General features: G+C 57.7%; 1 protein-coding gene across 1 annotated transcript in view; it reads right to left on the bottom strand.

Moving 5' to 3' along the window:
• GRM4 (glutamate metabotropic receptor 4) overlaps positions 1–16593 on the bottom strand; it is a 111185-nt gene that overhangs the window by 51047 nt on the left and 43545 nt on the right. Inside the window, exon 2 of the mRNA XM_008066826.2 lies at positions 15518–15734. Coding sequence (XP_008065017.1) covers positions 15518–15734 — 217 coding nt within the window. The remainder of the gene's footprint in view (positions 1–15517; positions 15735–16593) is intronic.

Genomic DNA, 16593 nt, shown 5'->3' with positions numbered 1-16593 from the left:
ACCTCAGGCTGCCATCAAGGCCAGGGCACGGGGGAATGTGGCTGAGGAGACTGGAGGGAGGGGCCCCTCGTAGGACAAGACCCCACTCTCTTCCCCATCTGCCCCAGCTCCATGACACATCTGGGAGAGGAGGAGGAGGTCCTATATCAGCCTCCTGCTACCTCCACCACCGCAGGACCACTTCCTCCAACTCAGCCAGAGCATCCCACCCGCGAGCTTTGCCAACGCTGGTCCCTCTGCCAGAAAAGCCTTTCCCACTTCTCTTCTACCCAACCCCATCCAGCCCAGGAGCCCGATTTCTCCACCTCTCCCCCCAGGAAACATCCAGTTCCCTCCTGCAGTGGGCGCTCACGGTACCCCTTGCCTCTCTCCACTGGCGCTTGCTGTCCTCTGCCTTGTACTGTGGTCAGTTTTGTAACCAGTGTACTTCAGGGCAAGGGCTAGAGCCAGGCTGCCTGGGTTCGAGTCCAAGTTCTGCCATTTCTTAGCTGTGTGACTTTGGACATGTTACTTAACCTCTCTGGGCCTTGTCTCCTCATAATAGAGTATGAAGAATAAGTGAGTGGGTACATGTAAGATGCTTAGAACAGCTCCTGACACATTAGTACCCAGTGAGTGTTTATTATTATACTGTTATTGTTGGCTTCCTCCACCAGTCCAGAAGCCCCTTCAAGAGCCAACTGTCCTTCTTAGTCAACCCAGAGTGCCAGGCACACAGTCAATGCTCAGCCAATCTTGGCTGAAACGAGTCTAATTTCCAACATTGTTGTCTCCCATCCTCTTCACCCCAGACACCCTGGGAATAGGAGCCAGCGCTGGGCGGGTGACAGAGACCCTGTGTGGGGGGTAGGGGCATGGACAAGATGACCTCTGACTCACTCCAGTCCACACAGGTGCCGAGGTAGACAGGCGAGGGGGCTGGGGTTAGGGGCCAGCAGCCAGGCGTGCGGTTTGGCCAGAGAGGAACAGACGGCTGCAGGCCGGGATGAAATATTTAGGAGCCCACGTCCCCAGGAAGTGGAAACTGACAAGCAAAATGAAATGTTGAGATGTAATTACCCGGGCAGGCCAAGCATGTCTCCCCGCCGGCGGCGGGCCCAGCCCCCCAGCCGGCCACAAGCAGGCACTGGGTAATGAAGTCCTCCCAGACCCTCTCTCTCTCCCACGCTAGCCCTTGCCCCTCCTCTTCAGGCTGGGGTAGGGGAGGGGCACCCAAGACCCCAGCTCTGGCCCCTCCGAGCCAGCCCTTTTGGTGGCAGGACAGCAGGAAACGCAGAGAAGCAGAAGCCAGGGTCAACCCTGGACATAACTGGGTGGTCCCTTCACTCTCCTAGGCCTCAGATGGAGGATGAGGAAGCTGACCCACACCCCAGAGGGAGCAGCACGAGTATGGATGTGAGTGTTCCATCAACTGGCCTTAGTGGGGGAGGGTGGGGAGAGACATAGCAGAGACTTGCTGGCCCCAGATACCAGGAGAGGCCTTGAGATGCAGGGCGGCCGGGACAAGGGTAAGGAGGAACTGGTGGGCAAATGTCAGGGGCCAAGCCCCTGCTATGGGCCCTGAGCTGGAGAGTTGCTCACTCCAGCCCAAAACTGCCCGGGCTCTCCCAGCACGTTGCGGAAAGGTTCAGAGCCTCAAAACCTGGGGTCTGCTTGGCCAGCCCTGGGAGGGGGAGATGAGAGCAGTAGGGAGGGAAGGGAACTCCAGGCCTGGATCCTTGGAGCAGCCTAGAATAGGGTTGGGGGTCCTTGGGTAGCAAAAGCAAGGGGGAGGAGCTCTTCCTGCACACTGGAGCTGGGGGAGGGGCTGGTAGCGTCGGTAAGTTTTCATTAGCAGGTGTTTAGGACCATATGTGGGACTGTCCCATGTTGCAGCACAAGGGACATCTGGGAATCTGGACATACAAAGCATTGTGATCATCCAAAGTACCCCCATGCATTTCTAAATGCCCCTAGAAGCAGGTGGGACTGCCCAGAGTTGAGAGCTCCTTTCCGATCTTTCCAGCACGTCACACACACACACACACACACACACACACACACACGCACACACGCACACACACACACGCTTCCCAGGTCCCTCTCCAAGCTGCCAGGTCGTCTCACCTGGAAGCAGCCAGCTGACCCGTCAGGCCCTAACCCACTGCACACTCACCCCTGTAGACACTGCCTTTCTAGACCCCAGCCCCACGCCTGCCACACAAACCTCGGCCTGCCCAGCCTGCCAGCTCCGCCAGAACTCCATCCCATCTGGTCGCTCTCCTCCCTCACACTTTCAGTGGTTCACTCCTCCCTCAGGGCCAAATCCAAACTACTCAGCCCTGTCCTGAGGCCCTGCAGGACTGACCTTCGAGCTCCCCAGCCTCCTCTCCTACCCCACCTCCAACAGTACCCCAGTTCCCGGCACACATCTGAGCCTTTATTCAGACTGTCTGCTCGGCCTCTGATGCCGAATTCACCTTCCCAGAGGCTTCTCTTCAAGGAAGATCCCATCTGTTCTTGAGAATTCAGCTCAGGCCCCCTCCTCCAAGAAGCCTTCATAGGTGTCTCACGGGTGCCTGTAATGATCCCAATGTCTCAATCGCATTTAGCAGAGTGAATGGAGTGATTGGGCTAGATGTCCTGTGCCCACTGCTGGGCCTCGGATGTACACACTGCCAGGCACAGAGCAGTCGCTGACTCAGCACAACCGACTGAGCACCCGCAGTGCCAGGAGCTGTCCTAGATGCTGTGGGCAGCCAGGAACAGGACAGATGAGCCTGCCCTCACAGTGCCAAGGCCCATCAACGAACAGGCGACAGGGAAAGAAGAATGAACAGATGAGTGAGTGATCTAACTGGTTAACCCCCAAAGAGCTGACCCCAGCCTCACCTCCAGCCTCTGTCACTCTGCACCTCCTGTCTGTCCCATTCACTCCCTTGCCCTGTCCCCTCCCCTACTCTCCTAGGTGTGCTGCTCTCCACTATTCTACAGCCCCTCACGTTCACACAGCGCACCACGGTGGACTAACTTCTGCACAGGCTGCCTCAGCCACTTGTTCCAATCAACCCACATCCTAGGCACTACAACCATTTTACAGATGAGAACGCTGAGCCCCACCACCTGCCAGAGCCTGGTCCCAGATACCGCCGCCCTTCCTCTCTCCTGCACCTTCTCCCTGACCTCCACTTTTCTGTCTCGCCTTTCCCCTCTGCTTCCCACCTTCTGGGGTGACCTGGCAAGTTGCCCCGGCCACTGAGCCCATTTCCTCGGGGTGGGTAGGTGGCTCCAGGCCACCCTCCTACGGCCCCACACGTCACCCTCTGCTCACTCTCCACCCTCCCTCCTCTCCCCTCGTGCTTGTCACTCTGTCCTGCTTCCTCTCCCCCCCCACCCCAAGGCCTCCCTGGGGCCCCAAGTCCTCTGCAAGAGTCGTTAGCTTTCCTTCTGGCTCATTAAAAAGGAACATTTGCATAGAATATCCATATGATGGGTCTGGCTACAGCAAAATTGTGGCGGGTATGATGCAGGGAGGAGAGGATAGTCACAACGCACAGCAGGGGTTAGGGACAGCCCCAACCAGGAAGAGGCTGAGCGTTCACCCTCAAGGTCTGTGGCCTCAGGGGCAGCCTTCACTCCCTCTGGTCCTCTCCTGGCCTTTCCGAAGGTGAACTCACCTGTTTTTGTCATTCTTACAATAACCAGCAAAGTTGGAACTACCATTATTCCCATAGTGCAGCCAAAAACCCAAGAGCCATTGAGGAAGAGTGGCTCGTCCAGGGATACAGATGGGTCCAGCAGGCCAGGGGCAGCACTGCGCACAGCACAAGGTCCCCCTCTTCCAGGAAGGCTGCCCCTCCTCACTCTCAGAAGGAAGGCGTCAGAAAGACCTACATGCGGCCACACAGCCAAGACACCCTCCTGCTCACCCCTCCTCAGGGGTCTCCTCCCCTCGTCCCTCCTCAGGGAAGGTCCCCTTCCCTTGATTGCCGCCCTGGCCCCCCACCCCTGCAACAACAGTATGGCCAGAAACACGGAAATTTTTGGAAACAACTGCTTCAAACCTCTCGTCCCAGCTTTATCGCTGCTTTCGGACCTGCCTTGTGCCAAAAAGGATTCGCAGCAGTGCCCAGAAATAAACATGCTTGGCTAAAAAAGAACCTTAAGGGGAAGGACCCTGCACTTTTCAGAGGAGGCTCCAAACGGGCATCGGCATCGCAGGACTGGCCTGAGAAGGGGCCCTAGGCTGGGCGGGAACCACCAGGGCTGCCTGAGCTGGGGCAGTGCTGCTCTCCGTGGTGCTGAAACCAGGTATGCTGGGCCCTGCCTGTTCGAGCCCTGCCCTCTAGCCGCACACAAGCCAGAAGCAAGCCCTGTGGGCTTAGACTTCTGATGCACCCCACATCTGTCCCTTCTCACCACCCCACCCTTGGTCTCGATAGACCTCTTGCCTGGACCTCGGCAACTCCCTCATCAGCCCAGGCCCCCCCCATTCCCCACACAACAGCCACAGAGACCTTCCTCTGCTCACAACCCTTCAAGGGGTCTCACCTCACTCAGCAAAAGCCAAGGTCTTCCCGGTGCCCACAATGCTCCATGTGCTCTGTGCCTCTCCCCTCACTCATTCTGCTTCTGCAGAATTCCCCAAACGGCAGGCAGGTGCCACATCAGGGCTTTTGCACTGACCAGTCCCCCTGCTGGGGGCATTTTCCCACAGCTCTCCATTTGGCTCGTGCCCTCCTGCAGCGGGGCTCTGCCCAACATCATTTCGGTAGAAAGCCAGGTAGGTGCTGGAAGGCAGTTATCCTTGCAGGAGACGGTGCCCCCGCCTGTCCTCTCTGTCCATTCACACTGCTCTATTCTCACAGCAGCATCTGTCAGCGCCTATCTCAAAGTCTACTACAGAGATGCATTTACTTGTCCACTGGAAGCTGCCTCTGGCCCTCTCCCACATGTAAGCCCCGCAAGGCTGGGATCTTTATTTGCATAGTGCATGGCAGAATCCCCGGTATCCTGGTCCATTGCCCGGCACACAGTTGGTGTTCAACAAATACTCATCCAGCAGATGAATGCTTACAGTGGGGGCAGGGGATGAAAGGGCTGGAGAGCAGAAGAAAGAAATGCCCCCCTCCTATCCTCACCCACCACCCCTGGGGCAGGTCTGTGTGTTCAGGAGTCCCGTCCCATCTCCCAAGTCCCTGAACATCCTAAGAGCATGACGGGAGCCAGCCCAGAAGGAAGGGCTACCAGGGATGTGGCCCTCCCGCACCCACCCTCAGACAGGGCCCTCATTTCTCAGACACAGTCACACAGGAGGTACACGTGGCTTGACAGCTCCTGATCCATCTCTCTCTCACACACACAAACTTCCCTACAATGCCAAGGTCTTGCAAGTCTCAGACCAGCTGGGGCAACTACAGGCTTCTCCCACTGTCCTGCCCCACCCAGGAGCGGCCCCACGTCCCTCCCTGGTCCTGAAACCTGCTGCCTCTGTGTGGGGATGACCTTCCAGGTCTGTCCATCAAACCAGCCCACCAGTGCTTCCCTGGGAAGGTGGGTGAAGGGAACCAAATTCCCTAATTTATAAGGAAGGCTCAGCTGGGCTTGGTGGCTCAGCCTGTAATCCTGCACCTTGGGAGGCTGAGGTGAGTGGATTGCCTGAGCCCGCAGGTTTGAGACCTGCTTGGGCAACTTGGTGAGACCTCATCTCTACAATAAATCAAAAAAATTAGCCAGGTGTGGTAGCGCATGCCTGCAGTTCCAGCCACTTGGAAGGCTGAGCGGAAGGATTGCCAGAACCCAGCAGGTCGAGGCTGTGGTGGCCAGGAGCAGCCGCTGCACTTCAGGCTGGGCGACAGAGTGAGACTCCAACTCAAAAAAAAAGGAAGGCTCAAGACAGACACAGTAGCTCACACCCGTAATCCCAGCACTTTGGGAGGTCCAGGCAGGAACATGGCCTGAGGCCAGGAGTTTGAGATTAGCCTGGGCAACATAGTGAGACTGTGTCTCTACAAAAAATATAAAAACATTAGCCAGAAGTGGTGACGCATGCCTGTAGTCCCAATTTCCATCTCAGGAGGCTGAGGTGGAAGGACTGCTTGAGCCTAGGAGGTCAAAGTTTCAGTGAACTGTGATCGTGCCACTGCACACCAGCCTGGGAGACAAAGCAAGACCCTGCCTCTAAAATAATAATAATGATGAAAAATAAAAGGAGGGTTCAACCATTCCTCGCTCAACTTCCAGAGTGAGAGCCAACTTTGAAGTCACACAGACCTGGGTACAAAGCCCCGCTCTGCCCAGCAAGCTATGAGGGCCTGCAGTCAACACCTCTGTAAAGTGGGGATGATTCTCAGGGCTGCTGGACAGGGGCTGAGGCTGGGCCGGATCTGACAGCTTCTGTTATGACAGTTAATAAAGCACTGTCTAAAAACAGGTACTTTATACAATACAGCAAAAGGAGACCCAGGGGTCTGCACACGGACCAGGCCTGGCTGGCAGGGGGCCGGCAGGGGAGGCAGATTCTGTTTGGGCTAAAGGAATCTGGAGAGAGGGACTGGGTGGAAAGACATACCCAGGCAGACATATCCAGGCATGCCCTTTGTGCCCGCATACGTGAGTCCACCGAGGAAAGCACACAGTCCCTCTCTCTTACAAATAAAAAGCTGGAGGCTCAGAGAGAGGAAGTGACTTGTGCAAGGTTGCACAGCCGGGGGGGATGGGCTGAGACAGGAAGCAGGCTGACAGACACCCCCAGCCTCACCCCTAGGCACACTGTGGCCCCACACTGGCCTGAGTCTAGACTCCCCAGTAGAGAATGTGAGACAAAGAAAGAATCGGTGATTTTGCAGAGTCCCTCCAGAGAAAAAAAGGCAGGCGGGGCTCACTTCAGCCACGTCTCTAAGTGGGGGGACTCAGGGAGCTGGGGAACCCACTCTAGCCAGGAAAGCAGAAGGCTGGGGTCAGCAAACAGGCAAAGAGGCTTTCCTGGAGGTCCAGGCCCACACTTGAGCCAGGCGAGCAGCTCCGCGGCCTTCACCACTCGCCCTCAACCAGGGAAGGATTTAGAAGGGGTCCCCTGTGACGGGAGTGAAGGGGCAAAGCCCAGTGTGCTCTGAGTGAAGAGGTTCAATAACACATAAGGAAAGAAACAATGGCGAGAAAATGAACTTGAAGAAAATGGGCCTGGAACAGATTTAGAGTCCTCAAAAGCCTCAGAGGTCAAGAAGCCAAAGAGGCCAAAGTAGTTGAGGAATCAGGTTACTGTGGACAGGGTTGCTCTGGGTCAGGAACAAGGAACACACAGAGAGCTAGAGCTCCGTGGCAGCATTCGGGCCTCCACTCGGCCAGAGACGACAGGAAAGGTGAGATAGGCTGGTGACATGCTGTGGGAGACCTGCACATTATTGACAAAGCTGAGGTTCAGAGAGGGAAGGTTACTGGCCCAGAGTCACACAGCCTGGAGACAAAGCCAGGAGTAAAACTCAGCCACGACCCCCAGCCCTGGGCCCTCTGCCCCTCTGGTGTAATCTGGCTGATAAGAAAAGAACTCATTCTTAATACAGTGCCCGGTCCAGCTGGCAAGTGCTTTACAAGCATTAACTCATTCAACCTCACAACAACCCATAGGGAGGTACTATTACTACCCCCTTGTGAAAATGTGGAAACTGAGGCACGGAACCTGTGAGCAAGTATTCGAGGTGGCACAGCTCAGGGTGGCAGAGCCAGGATTTGAATCCAGGCCATCTGCCCCAGCATCTGGGTTCTTGGCCACTCTATGCCACTCTTGACCACGCTATGCACCACAGAGAGGACAGGATTCAGACGGCCAAAGCCACAAAGGGACTGTGACCAACAAAGGGAACTTTTCCAAACCCCAAAGGAATCTTCCAACAGGCTCTGCAAAGGAGTCTGGTGAAAGAAGACAGTGCTTCCTGTCCAGGAGGGAGGGAGGCACATTTGGAGCGAACAGCGCTCCGGGTCTGACTTCGTCCTCCTGTCCTCCCGTCATTCCCACCCAGGTGAGCACGGATGGGGGCGTGTCCTGGTCATGAAAGGCTGGGCAAGCGCCTCAGAGATGCAGTGGAGAGAGCCAGGAACAAGGGCCGCGTGGAAGAAAAGCAGCAGGCTCGATGACACTCACCCAGGGGAAACACAGCACTGAGGTGTCAGGCCCTGCACAGGCCAGTGGCAGGGAGATCGGAGCCGACAGGCCACATCCCTGAGGCGGGCCAGCAGGCCTGAGCTTCATCTTCACAATGGGACAGAGACTGACTCGGCAATCGTGAGCAGTCACATTAACACCAACACCTTGCCAATCTCCGAGCCCAGGCAAGGACACCCAGCTGGCGCGTGGTGGGCCCCTGGCTCGGCAGGAGGCACCCCTGCCAGGTCCGCTTAACTTCACCCGCAGCAGAGTCTCGGGTCCAGGGCCTGGTTGACGGGCTGGAACGGGGGGTTCTGGTGGCATGGTGGGGCCCACTCCCCTGCATCCAGGGAGAATGCACAGCCAGAGGATGGAGCGTGCTGGGCCTCGGGCTGTGGGCTCCCTGGGTCATGATCCCAGGAGGATGCTGGTGGGAGAGTCCAGAGGCCTCCCCTTCAAAGCTGCTAAAGCTATCTGACACTCAGAAACAACAAGCTACAGCCAGCAGCAGCACCCCACCTGCTTCTACCTCCCAGGGCCCCCACCAGGCTCATTTCAACCAGAAGGGGCCCCTGATGGGGGCGGGACTGCCACCATGCGATTGGCCCTGCTCCTTCCTGGACCAAAATCCTAACCCCAAAGGGCCACTGTGTGACATCCCCTCCATCAGGCCTTGCAGGCTATTGCCTTTCCCAGCGCACCTCTGAGAGATGCATCTGAGTAGCTTCTAGTAAATTCTGAGTCTTCAGGATGGGCCCAAACTGCAGGGAGCAAGCCTCTGCTCCTGTGAAGGATGCCTAGAACCGACAGTTGCGAACTGCGAGGAAACAGCTGGACCCTGGAGGTGAGCTGACGTGCGCATTCCTGTCACAGGTGTGAGAAGAGACCCAGAAGGATAGTGACATACCCAAGGGCTCAGGGCTGGTCACCAGCTCACTTGCTCCTCACCCCACAACGTCTGCAGGGGCCCTGCCATGCACAAGGGAGAGGAGGACACACAGCCAGGGGTCCCATTCCTCCCTAGCCTGCTCCACTAAGGGCATGCGGCTCTGCTTGGGACTTGCCAGGAAGGAGGGAGGCCCGCAGGAAGGAGGAGCCTTGGCACTGAGCACTGATGGGCAGAGGACCCCTCAGGGCCCTGAGCATCATGGGCACAGCAGGGGGACACATGGGCAAATACACTTCCTCAGCCAAGCAGGCACTACCCCAGGAGCCCCCCCCCAAAAAAATACAGGGTTGGCCTAAAAAGAATTCTCCTAGCCCCACCTCACGTCACTCCCTCTCCTGTGGCCACCAGCACCAGACCAGGCCCCTCACCGCGTGCCATCTGCCCCGCTCATGCCTGCGTCCAGGCCCTTGCCCATGCTGTGCCCCCACCTGGCCTGCCCTTTCCTGCCCCTCACTTGGCCAAATGCCCCTCCCCCAAGCCCCGCCTGACTGCTTGGCCCAGCTGGGCTGTGGCCCCTGAGGTCCTGGACACAGTCTCTTCACCTCTTACATACATCGTCAGCTCCCTTTGCTGACTTGTTCCAGGAAGCTCCACTGAGCACCTACTGTGTGCAGGGCAGCTGCTGGGGCTGACTGTGCATTTCCTCTGGCATCCACCAAAAGGGCCTGAGAGGTAGCCTGTCTCCTCCCTCACGCGAGGGCTGGGTACCAGCAGGGGTGAAACTCACCCAGTAAGCCCGGCCAGCTGGGAGGCTCAAGCCGGTGCAGGACTGAACCTCTTTCCCTTCCTGCCCTCCAGGGCAGGCAGCACCTTCGAATGAAGTACCCAAAGCAGGCACTGGCACGAGGAATGATAGGCGGCGAACCCCACGTTTCAGCCTGACACAGCTGCTGGCAGGCCCCAAGTTCCCACTGCTGGCCTCATGCCCCCAGGAAAGGAGTTTTGTGAGTCAACAGAGAACAGGGAACAACCAGGGAGTTCAGCAGGGAAGGGGGCGGGGGTCCCAGGACAGCCTGACCTAACCTCCAGTGCCTTGCTCGATCAGCCTCCGTTTGTTCTTGTGGGCTAGGAGGGCAACCTCTCAGGCCCAGTGGTAGGAGGAAGGCTATAAAAAGAGTAGTTGAGGGCTGGATTTTGTGATTAATCATCCATTCAACAAACATTTATTGAGCAACTACTATGTACCAGGGGCTAGACTAGATGCTGGGGATGCAGCAGAGTACAAAACAGGCAAAAATCTCTGCCCTCAGGATCCATACACAGACAAATGAAAATGCACTAGTCCAGTGTTATAAAGAAAAATAGAGCAGCCTACAGGGACTAAAGAATAACAAGCTGGGGATGGGGCTATGCTAGACAGGGTGGCCGGAGTGATCTCTCTGGAGAGGGACATCTGAGAGGATACCCAAACGCACCAAGTATGTGGGCTGCATGGACATGCAGGGAAAGAACTTTCCCAGCAGAGAAACCAGCCAGTGCAAAGGCCCGGAGGTGGACTCCTGCTGGGAGCATTTGAGAAGCAGCCAGGACACTGGTGGCAGGAGCAGAGTGAGGGAGAAGAAGCAAGCAAGGTCAGGGAGGGAGGGAGAGGCAGCAGAAAAGGTGCCCGAGGAGTTCCTGGGTTCAGGGGGTGCCCTGAGCCAACTTAGAACAGTGCCAATGCCCCCACACCCAGGGGAGCACAGCTCTCCACTGCTTCCCCAGCCTCCACAGGCAGGTGCTTCACTTACAGCCAGGGATGCCGTGCCCAGAGATCACATGGCCCAGCTGAACGAGGAGCTGTCCGGTCTCGGGCCTAAGCACTGTCTCCTTAGCCGAGCCTACCAGCCGGTCGTGTCATTGCGCTGACAGGGGCCATCGAAATGCAAGTCTGCTGCTCAGCCCTGGGAGTTGGAGCTGGAGGTCAGACCAGCAACAGCTTGACTTGCCTGCATCTCCAGAATATCAATGGGGGACGCAGCGGCAGCCAGGAGCAGAGACTTCCAAACTTCCCGCCGTGGGCAGGATGCGGCATCTCCAAGGAGCGGACCCCAGCCCCCACGGTCCTTCCTGCCATACCCAAAGAGGTCATCTTGTTCCCACTCTTGGGACACAGGCCTGGATGTGCCCAGGTGGGCTGAATGGACTCACCAGAGAGAACTAGAGGCAAATTCCTGGGTGACCTCACAGAGGGGTCTTCTCAGTGGCTAAGAGACCATCTTGCTTCTTCCTAGCTGTGTGGCCTCAGGGGAGTCACTGAACCTCTCTGAGCCTCAGTCTGGCCATCTGTATAATGGAGCTGTCTTGAGAGCTAAATGAGATAATACGTATGAAGCCTTTAGAACAGGCCTGGCCCACAGGAGGCTCCATAAATGTTACTTGCTAATATCATCCATGCTCTAGCTGCCCCCACAGGAGCCCTGGGCACTGACACTTGACACTTTCACGTGACCTTCAGCAGGCCCTGAGCTTTGATTTTCTTCATCTGTGAAATGGAGGCACTGGTGTAGGTAAACTGAGGCACACAATAGAGCCTCATGGGTATAGTGAGATAGTGGGGATATAAAAGTTTATGCTCCAGACGCCAAGCCCTGGGGGTGCCCAGGATGGTGGGCAGGAGGTGCCAAAGGGCACCATCACGCTTGTGCCCACGCCTGCGCGGCCCTCCCGCCCGCCGCCTGTCTCCCTCCCTCCCGGGTGACTCACCCCTGTTATCTCCAGAGACCAGGCGGGGCCTGCTCTGCATGTCTAATCCCAGCCCCGTTATGCTGCTGAGAGAGATGGCAGCCTCCTTGTCTTTCCCTGGGGCAGCCTCAGCCTGGCGGGGAAGAGGGAGCCCAGGCTGTAGCCAGAAGGTACACACACACACACACACACACACACACACACACACACACACACACACACACAGTCCCAGATGCACACTGCTGTGTCTACAGACACTCCTCTGGGGCCAGGCACCAGCCACAAGGCCAGAAATTCCCATACATGCACTCCTCCCCCATACACACACGCACGTGTGTCCCACCCTGGCCGCCTTTGGAACTCGCCTCAGCCATCCTATAAGAACACCAGGCTATCTCAGGCTCCTGCAGTTTTGTCTCCAGTCCCTGGGCACACTTACAGCCTCAGCTAGAGCACAGCATGGCCCCCTGGGCCTCCCAGCACCCCTGGGTCTCCCCAGGCCTGACCCGGAGCAGGCTGGAATCAAAGCAGCCAGACCCTCCTGTATGCATTCCTGAGCTCCTGCCCAACGTGCCAGGAGCATGTCTCACTCTGACAATAACCTGTTTTATCCCCATTTCACAGATGAGAAAACTGAGCCCAGCGATGTCAAGTGACTTTCCCAGGACCACAAAGTCAGCAAGTAGCCAAGTCAGAGCCCAGGTCTACCTGACAAAGCCAGAACTCTTAGCCATGTGCTGCCATTTCTGCAATGCCAACTGGAAGAGACGGGCACATGGGGTAGAGGACCTGGTCTGACAGCCCTGGCTCCAAGTCCTGCTCTGACACCTCACTGTGTGACCCTGGGTAAGCTGCCTCACCCCTCTGAGCCTTAGTTTCCCCATCTGCAAAATGGGGACAGAAACACCTAGCCCACAGGGCTGTCACCAGGATTCCTCGACAGTCATGAGGGTGTCTGGCACAGGCCAGGCTCCATCAAGGGCCACCGAACTGCCCACAGCATGCATGGGCAGGGTGAAGGCGGGCACTGCCAGTTCTGGGTACCACCCGGGGGCTCCCCGCCCACAGGACAGAGCTAGGTTTCATTCTAGCTCCTCTATGTTCAGGCTGTGTGGCCTTGAAAGAGTGACCTAGCCTCTCTGGCCAGTTTCCTCATCTGTAAAATGGGCTTCCTCGACAATGCTGCTCCTCTGAAGGAGCCAGAGCCCCGGAGGCACCCAGGACTTGCTCACAACTCTGATGTACATCCCCAGCCTGGCGAGAGCACCCTCCCCGCCACTCCCCTCCCCAGCGCTCCTCTGAGCGACTCACAGATGATTTATACTTCAGAGAACGAATCAATACAATATACGACCAAAGACATCTTTAATCTTTCGCAGGGATTAGGCTACAAGGTACAGCGGCCTCTTTCTACCGGCCGCTCAATTCTGATTTCAATTTGGCCAGCTGGAACGCAGCGCTCTCTCCTTTTCTTTTCATCCCCCTGAGGACGGTCCTCCAAATCAAATTTCATTTAGCAGTGGGTGACGAGTCCTAGCCGCCTGTTCTCAGACCGGGCCAGGCCCTTGGGCACTGTTGCTCTTTGGCACCGGGTGGCCATGGGAGGGTCTGGGAACAGATGTGGGAGGCCCGGCTGAGCAGAAGACAGACCCTCAGCGATGCGGGGATGGCACAGGGGGGCAGCAGGTACTGTGTGGGCCCTGGCACTGTAGCAAGCTCTCTTATATTTCTAGACTGTGAGGTCCTTTTTAAAAACCTTGAGTAGACTTTTTTCTAACTTACCAACACCTGATTAGATGCTTGTAAAAAATTCAAACACTGTTCTTATCTTCAGCCAAAACACCGTGCCCAGGCCCCACCCATACCCCATGCCTCTCCTGCCCCTTCGGGCAGGGGATGTGTGTCCCTGTCACACCCCAGCACTGACACAAGGGTCGACCCACATGGGTCTCAGTGAGGGTCAAGTAGGACAGAAGATAGAGTACAAAAGAACACAAAAGAGCTGAGGCCTCTTGTCCCGGAGCCAGAGCACCTGGTTCAAATCCCTCCTCCTCCTCTAACTTGCTGTGTGACCTGGTCCAGTATCAACCAGCCTCTCTGTGCCTGAGCCTTCTCTCCTATAAAATGAGATAGAGCAGTGCCTACCCCATGGGGTAGGAAGGGTTGCCAAGACAGCAGTTGCTGGTCACAGGGTGGGGGACTACGTGAGTCCTGGGGCAGCTTCTAGGTCCCTCAGGGCAGGGACAGAGCCCAACTGAACACTAAGCCTCTGGGTTTTCTGTGCACTCCCCTACCCTGCACATTTTCCCCCAAATCCCACAGAGGTTGTGCCTTAAACAGAAAAGGCAGCAGGTTTGTCTGGGGCAGGGCTCAAGCCACTGAGGAAGGGAGGAACGGGCAGAGCAGGGTGAGGTGGTGCCCAAAGGGAGGTGCCCGCGTCTTATGTCTCAGCAAAGGCAGAAAGGACTCATGGGCAGCCAGGGAGGGGAGCTTGTGGCTCTGACACCGTCGGCAGGGTCCCAGGGTGCTGTTGCCAGCCTGTCAAGGTGGGGGCAGGGTCCCGGTCACGCCTGCTTCCCTCTGCTCCTGGCTGGGGATAGAGGGGCCTGGAACCTGGCCACCGGCCGCCCTCAGCACTGCCCCACTTCTCAGCCCGCCGCCCCCTCCACTGGGCTGCAGGCACCCAAGCAGTTTCAGCTGTACAATTAAAGGGGCTTATCCGAGATTTATAGCAGGATTATGCCTGCAGGGTGTTACCAACGGCAGCTTCTGGACACTCTGTGGTCCTTAGGAAAAGCAATTAGAATCCTGGGGTTGGGAGGGTAAAAATATACACATGCCATCACGCAAGGTTGTGGGCGCCAGGTGAGCCGTTTAGAGACGGGGCCTTGGGAGAGACCAGGATGAGGAGGGGTCCTCTCTGCAGGAAAGTGGGCCTGTCAGAAGGAGGAAGGGCCTCCCTGACCCCCACACTCCCCGACAGGGGCCCCAAGGAAGCCACTGGCACCATCCCTCTGCCCCACAGCCCTCCACGAGCTGTCCCCTCTTGGCTCAGGCCAAGCCTGTGGAGCCCCCAGTCCAGGGCTCCCCACCACCCCAGACACCCACAGCTGCGGCCCACGCGGCCACCATCTCTCGGAGTGGCTAGGCCATGGTGTCACCTGCAAGGGGTCAACCCCTGCTGTGAAAGCCTCCTCATTTGGGATGTCAGCGTTTACGGTAACACAGTGAGCTTAATGGAGGAAGGCAGCATTGTGGCAAGTGGGGAAGACCCTGGGGAGGGCAAGTCACTTTCCAGAGCTCCTCAAACCCCACCCCCAGCCAGACCCCCCACTCACCTGAGAAGCTGCGGCTGCTCCCGCCACCCTTCCATCACCCTTCCACCACCACCACAGACAGCTCAATTTTAGGGACTCAAAACTCCCCATTCTTGCCCTAAGAGCCTACCTGGCCAGCTGCCCATCTCCTAAGCCCCTGACACCTGTTGCCAAGGCCCTTCCAGCCACCCTCCCCTGCCTCTCTGCTGTGAGAAAAGGGACCATGCAGGGAATACCAACACCCCTCCACCTGCAGGACACGTGTGCAAAGACCTGGCAGCCACTGCACACAGAAGGCACCCCGCACCTGCCAAGGCCACGGCCAAACTGCAGTGCTCCAAGAAGAGGCCAAGACCCCATGGCAGGCAGAGCCCGCGTCAGCCAGCCAGCAGCTCTTGGGGGCCCCGGTCACAGTGACACAACACCCCCAACCCAGCACGCCCCTGGGCCAGGTGCTTGACTCACCGTCCTCGCGGGACTTCTGGATGAAGGCCTCCACGCCGCTCTCGCCGTAGCTGCCCTCCGAGGCCACTGTGGACACGTAGTTCCACTTGAGCGCACGGACGATGTCCACCATGGCCTGGGCCTGGTACGTGTCTGAGGGTACCACGCGGGAGAAGAAGTCGTAGCGGGTGTTGTCGCTCAGGTCAGGGGCTGTGGAGGCGTAGCTGATCTGGGGTATCTGGGGGGCAAGAGGGGCTGCTGAGGGGGGCAGCTGGCAACCCACCCTGCCCAGCCAGCACCACACCTCTACACACCAACCTCCCTCCAGTTCCCACAGCGTTGGGACCCTCCCAGCCTGCCCTTCCCATGGGCACTGCCTCCTCTCTCCCTTATGGCATGGGCAGGTCCTAACCCCACTTGTCAGAGGAAGAAACTGAGGCCCAGAGAGTGTAGGAAAGTGGTTGGGCAGCCCTGCCTCTGGCTCCAGCTAGGGTTACCCTACCCCCTGCCTCCCTCCCCCTGACGCCGTGCCATTCTCCCCTGGATCCTGTCCATCCCCAGCAGGGCTGAGGCTGGCATCAGGCTGAGAAGGCACAACACAACAGCAGCAAGCCCTCCTCCTCCAAGAAGTCTCCCAGATGGTGTCAACAAGGACCCCAAAGACACCCCAGCTGCACACACACAGGTATACACACACATACACTCCCGGAGCCCCTGGCTTCCTCAATTAGAACTAGACAACCTCAGTCCAGGAAAAACCTCCAGGTAGGTGAGATGGTAGGTAAGATGGGGTTGGGGTGGAGTTGAATGTTGAGGGGTCCAGGGGTCATTTGGCCCATCTCTGCCCCCAGGCAAACCCTCCCATCACCACTCAGCAGACCGTATCTCCACAGCTCCCTGTTGGCTCCTTCCTCCTGCCCCGCTCAGAGGAGACAGAGCCCGGATCCCAGCTCCCCTGAGCCCCAGCTTCCCTCAGATGGGAGCCCAAGAGGCCAGGGAGTAGGCTCTGGGAAGTCCCTTCTTTCTGCAGCCTGAGACAGCCCCAGCTCTCCCAGCCATAGAGCACCTTCCAGCCCCCACCTGGCCCGCCCCAGGCG

The sequence above is a fragment of the Carlito syrichta genome, unplaced genomic scaffold (assembly GCF_000164805.1).
Source record: "Carlito syrichta isolate Samal-C Ts95f unplaced genomic scaffold, Tarsius_syrichta-2.0.1 Scaffold309115, whole genome shotgun sequence".
NCBI lineage: Eukaryota > Metazoa > Chordata > Mammalia > Primates > Tarsiidae > Carlito > Carlito syrichta.
Note: the sequence above shows the minus strand (reverse complement) of the source record. Positions and strands in the feature narration are given on the sequence as shown.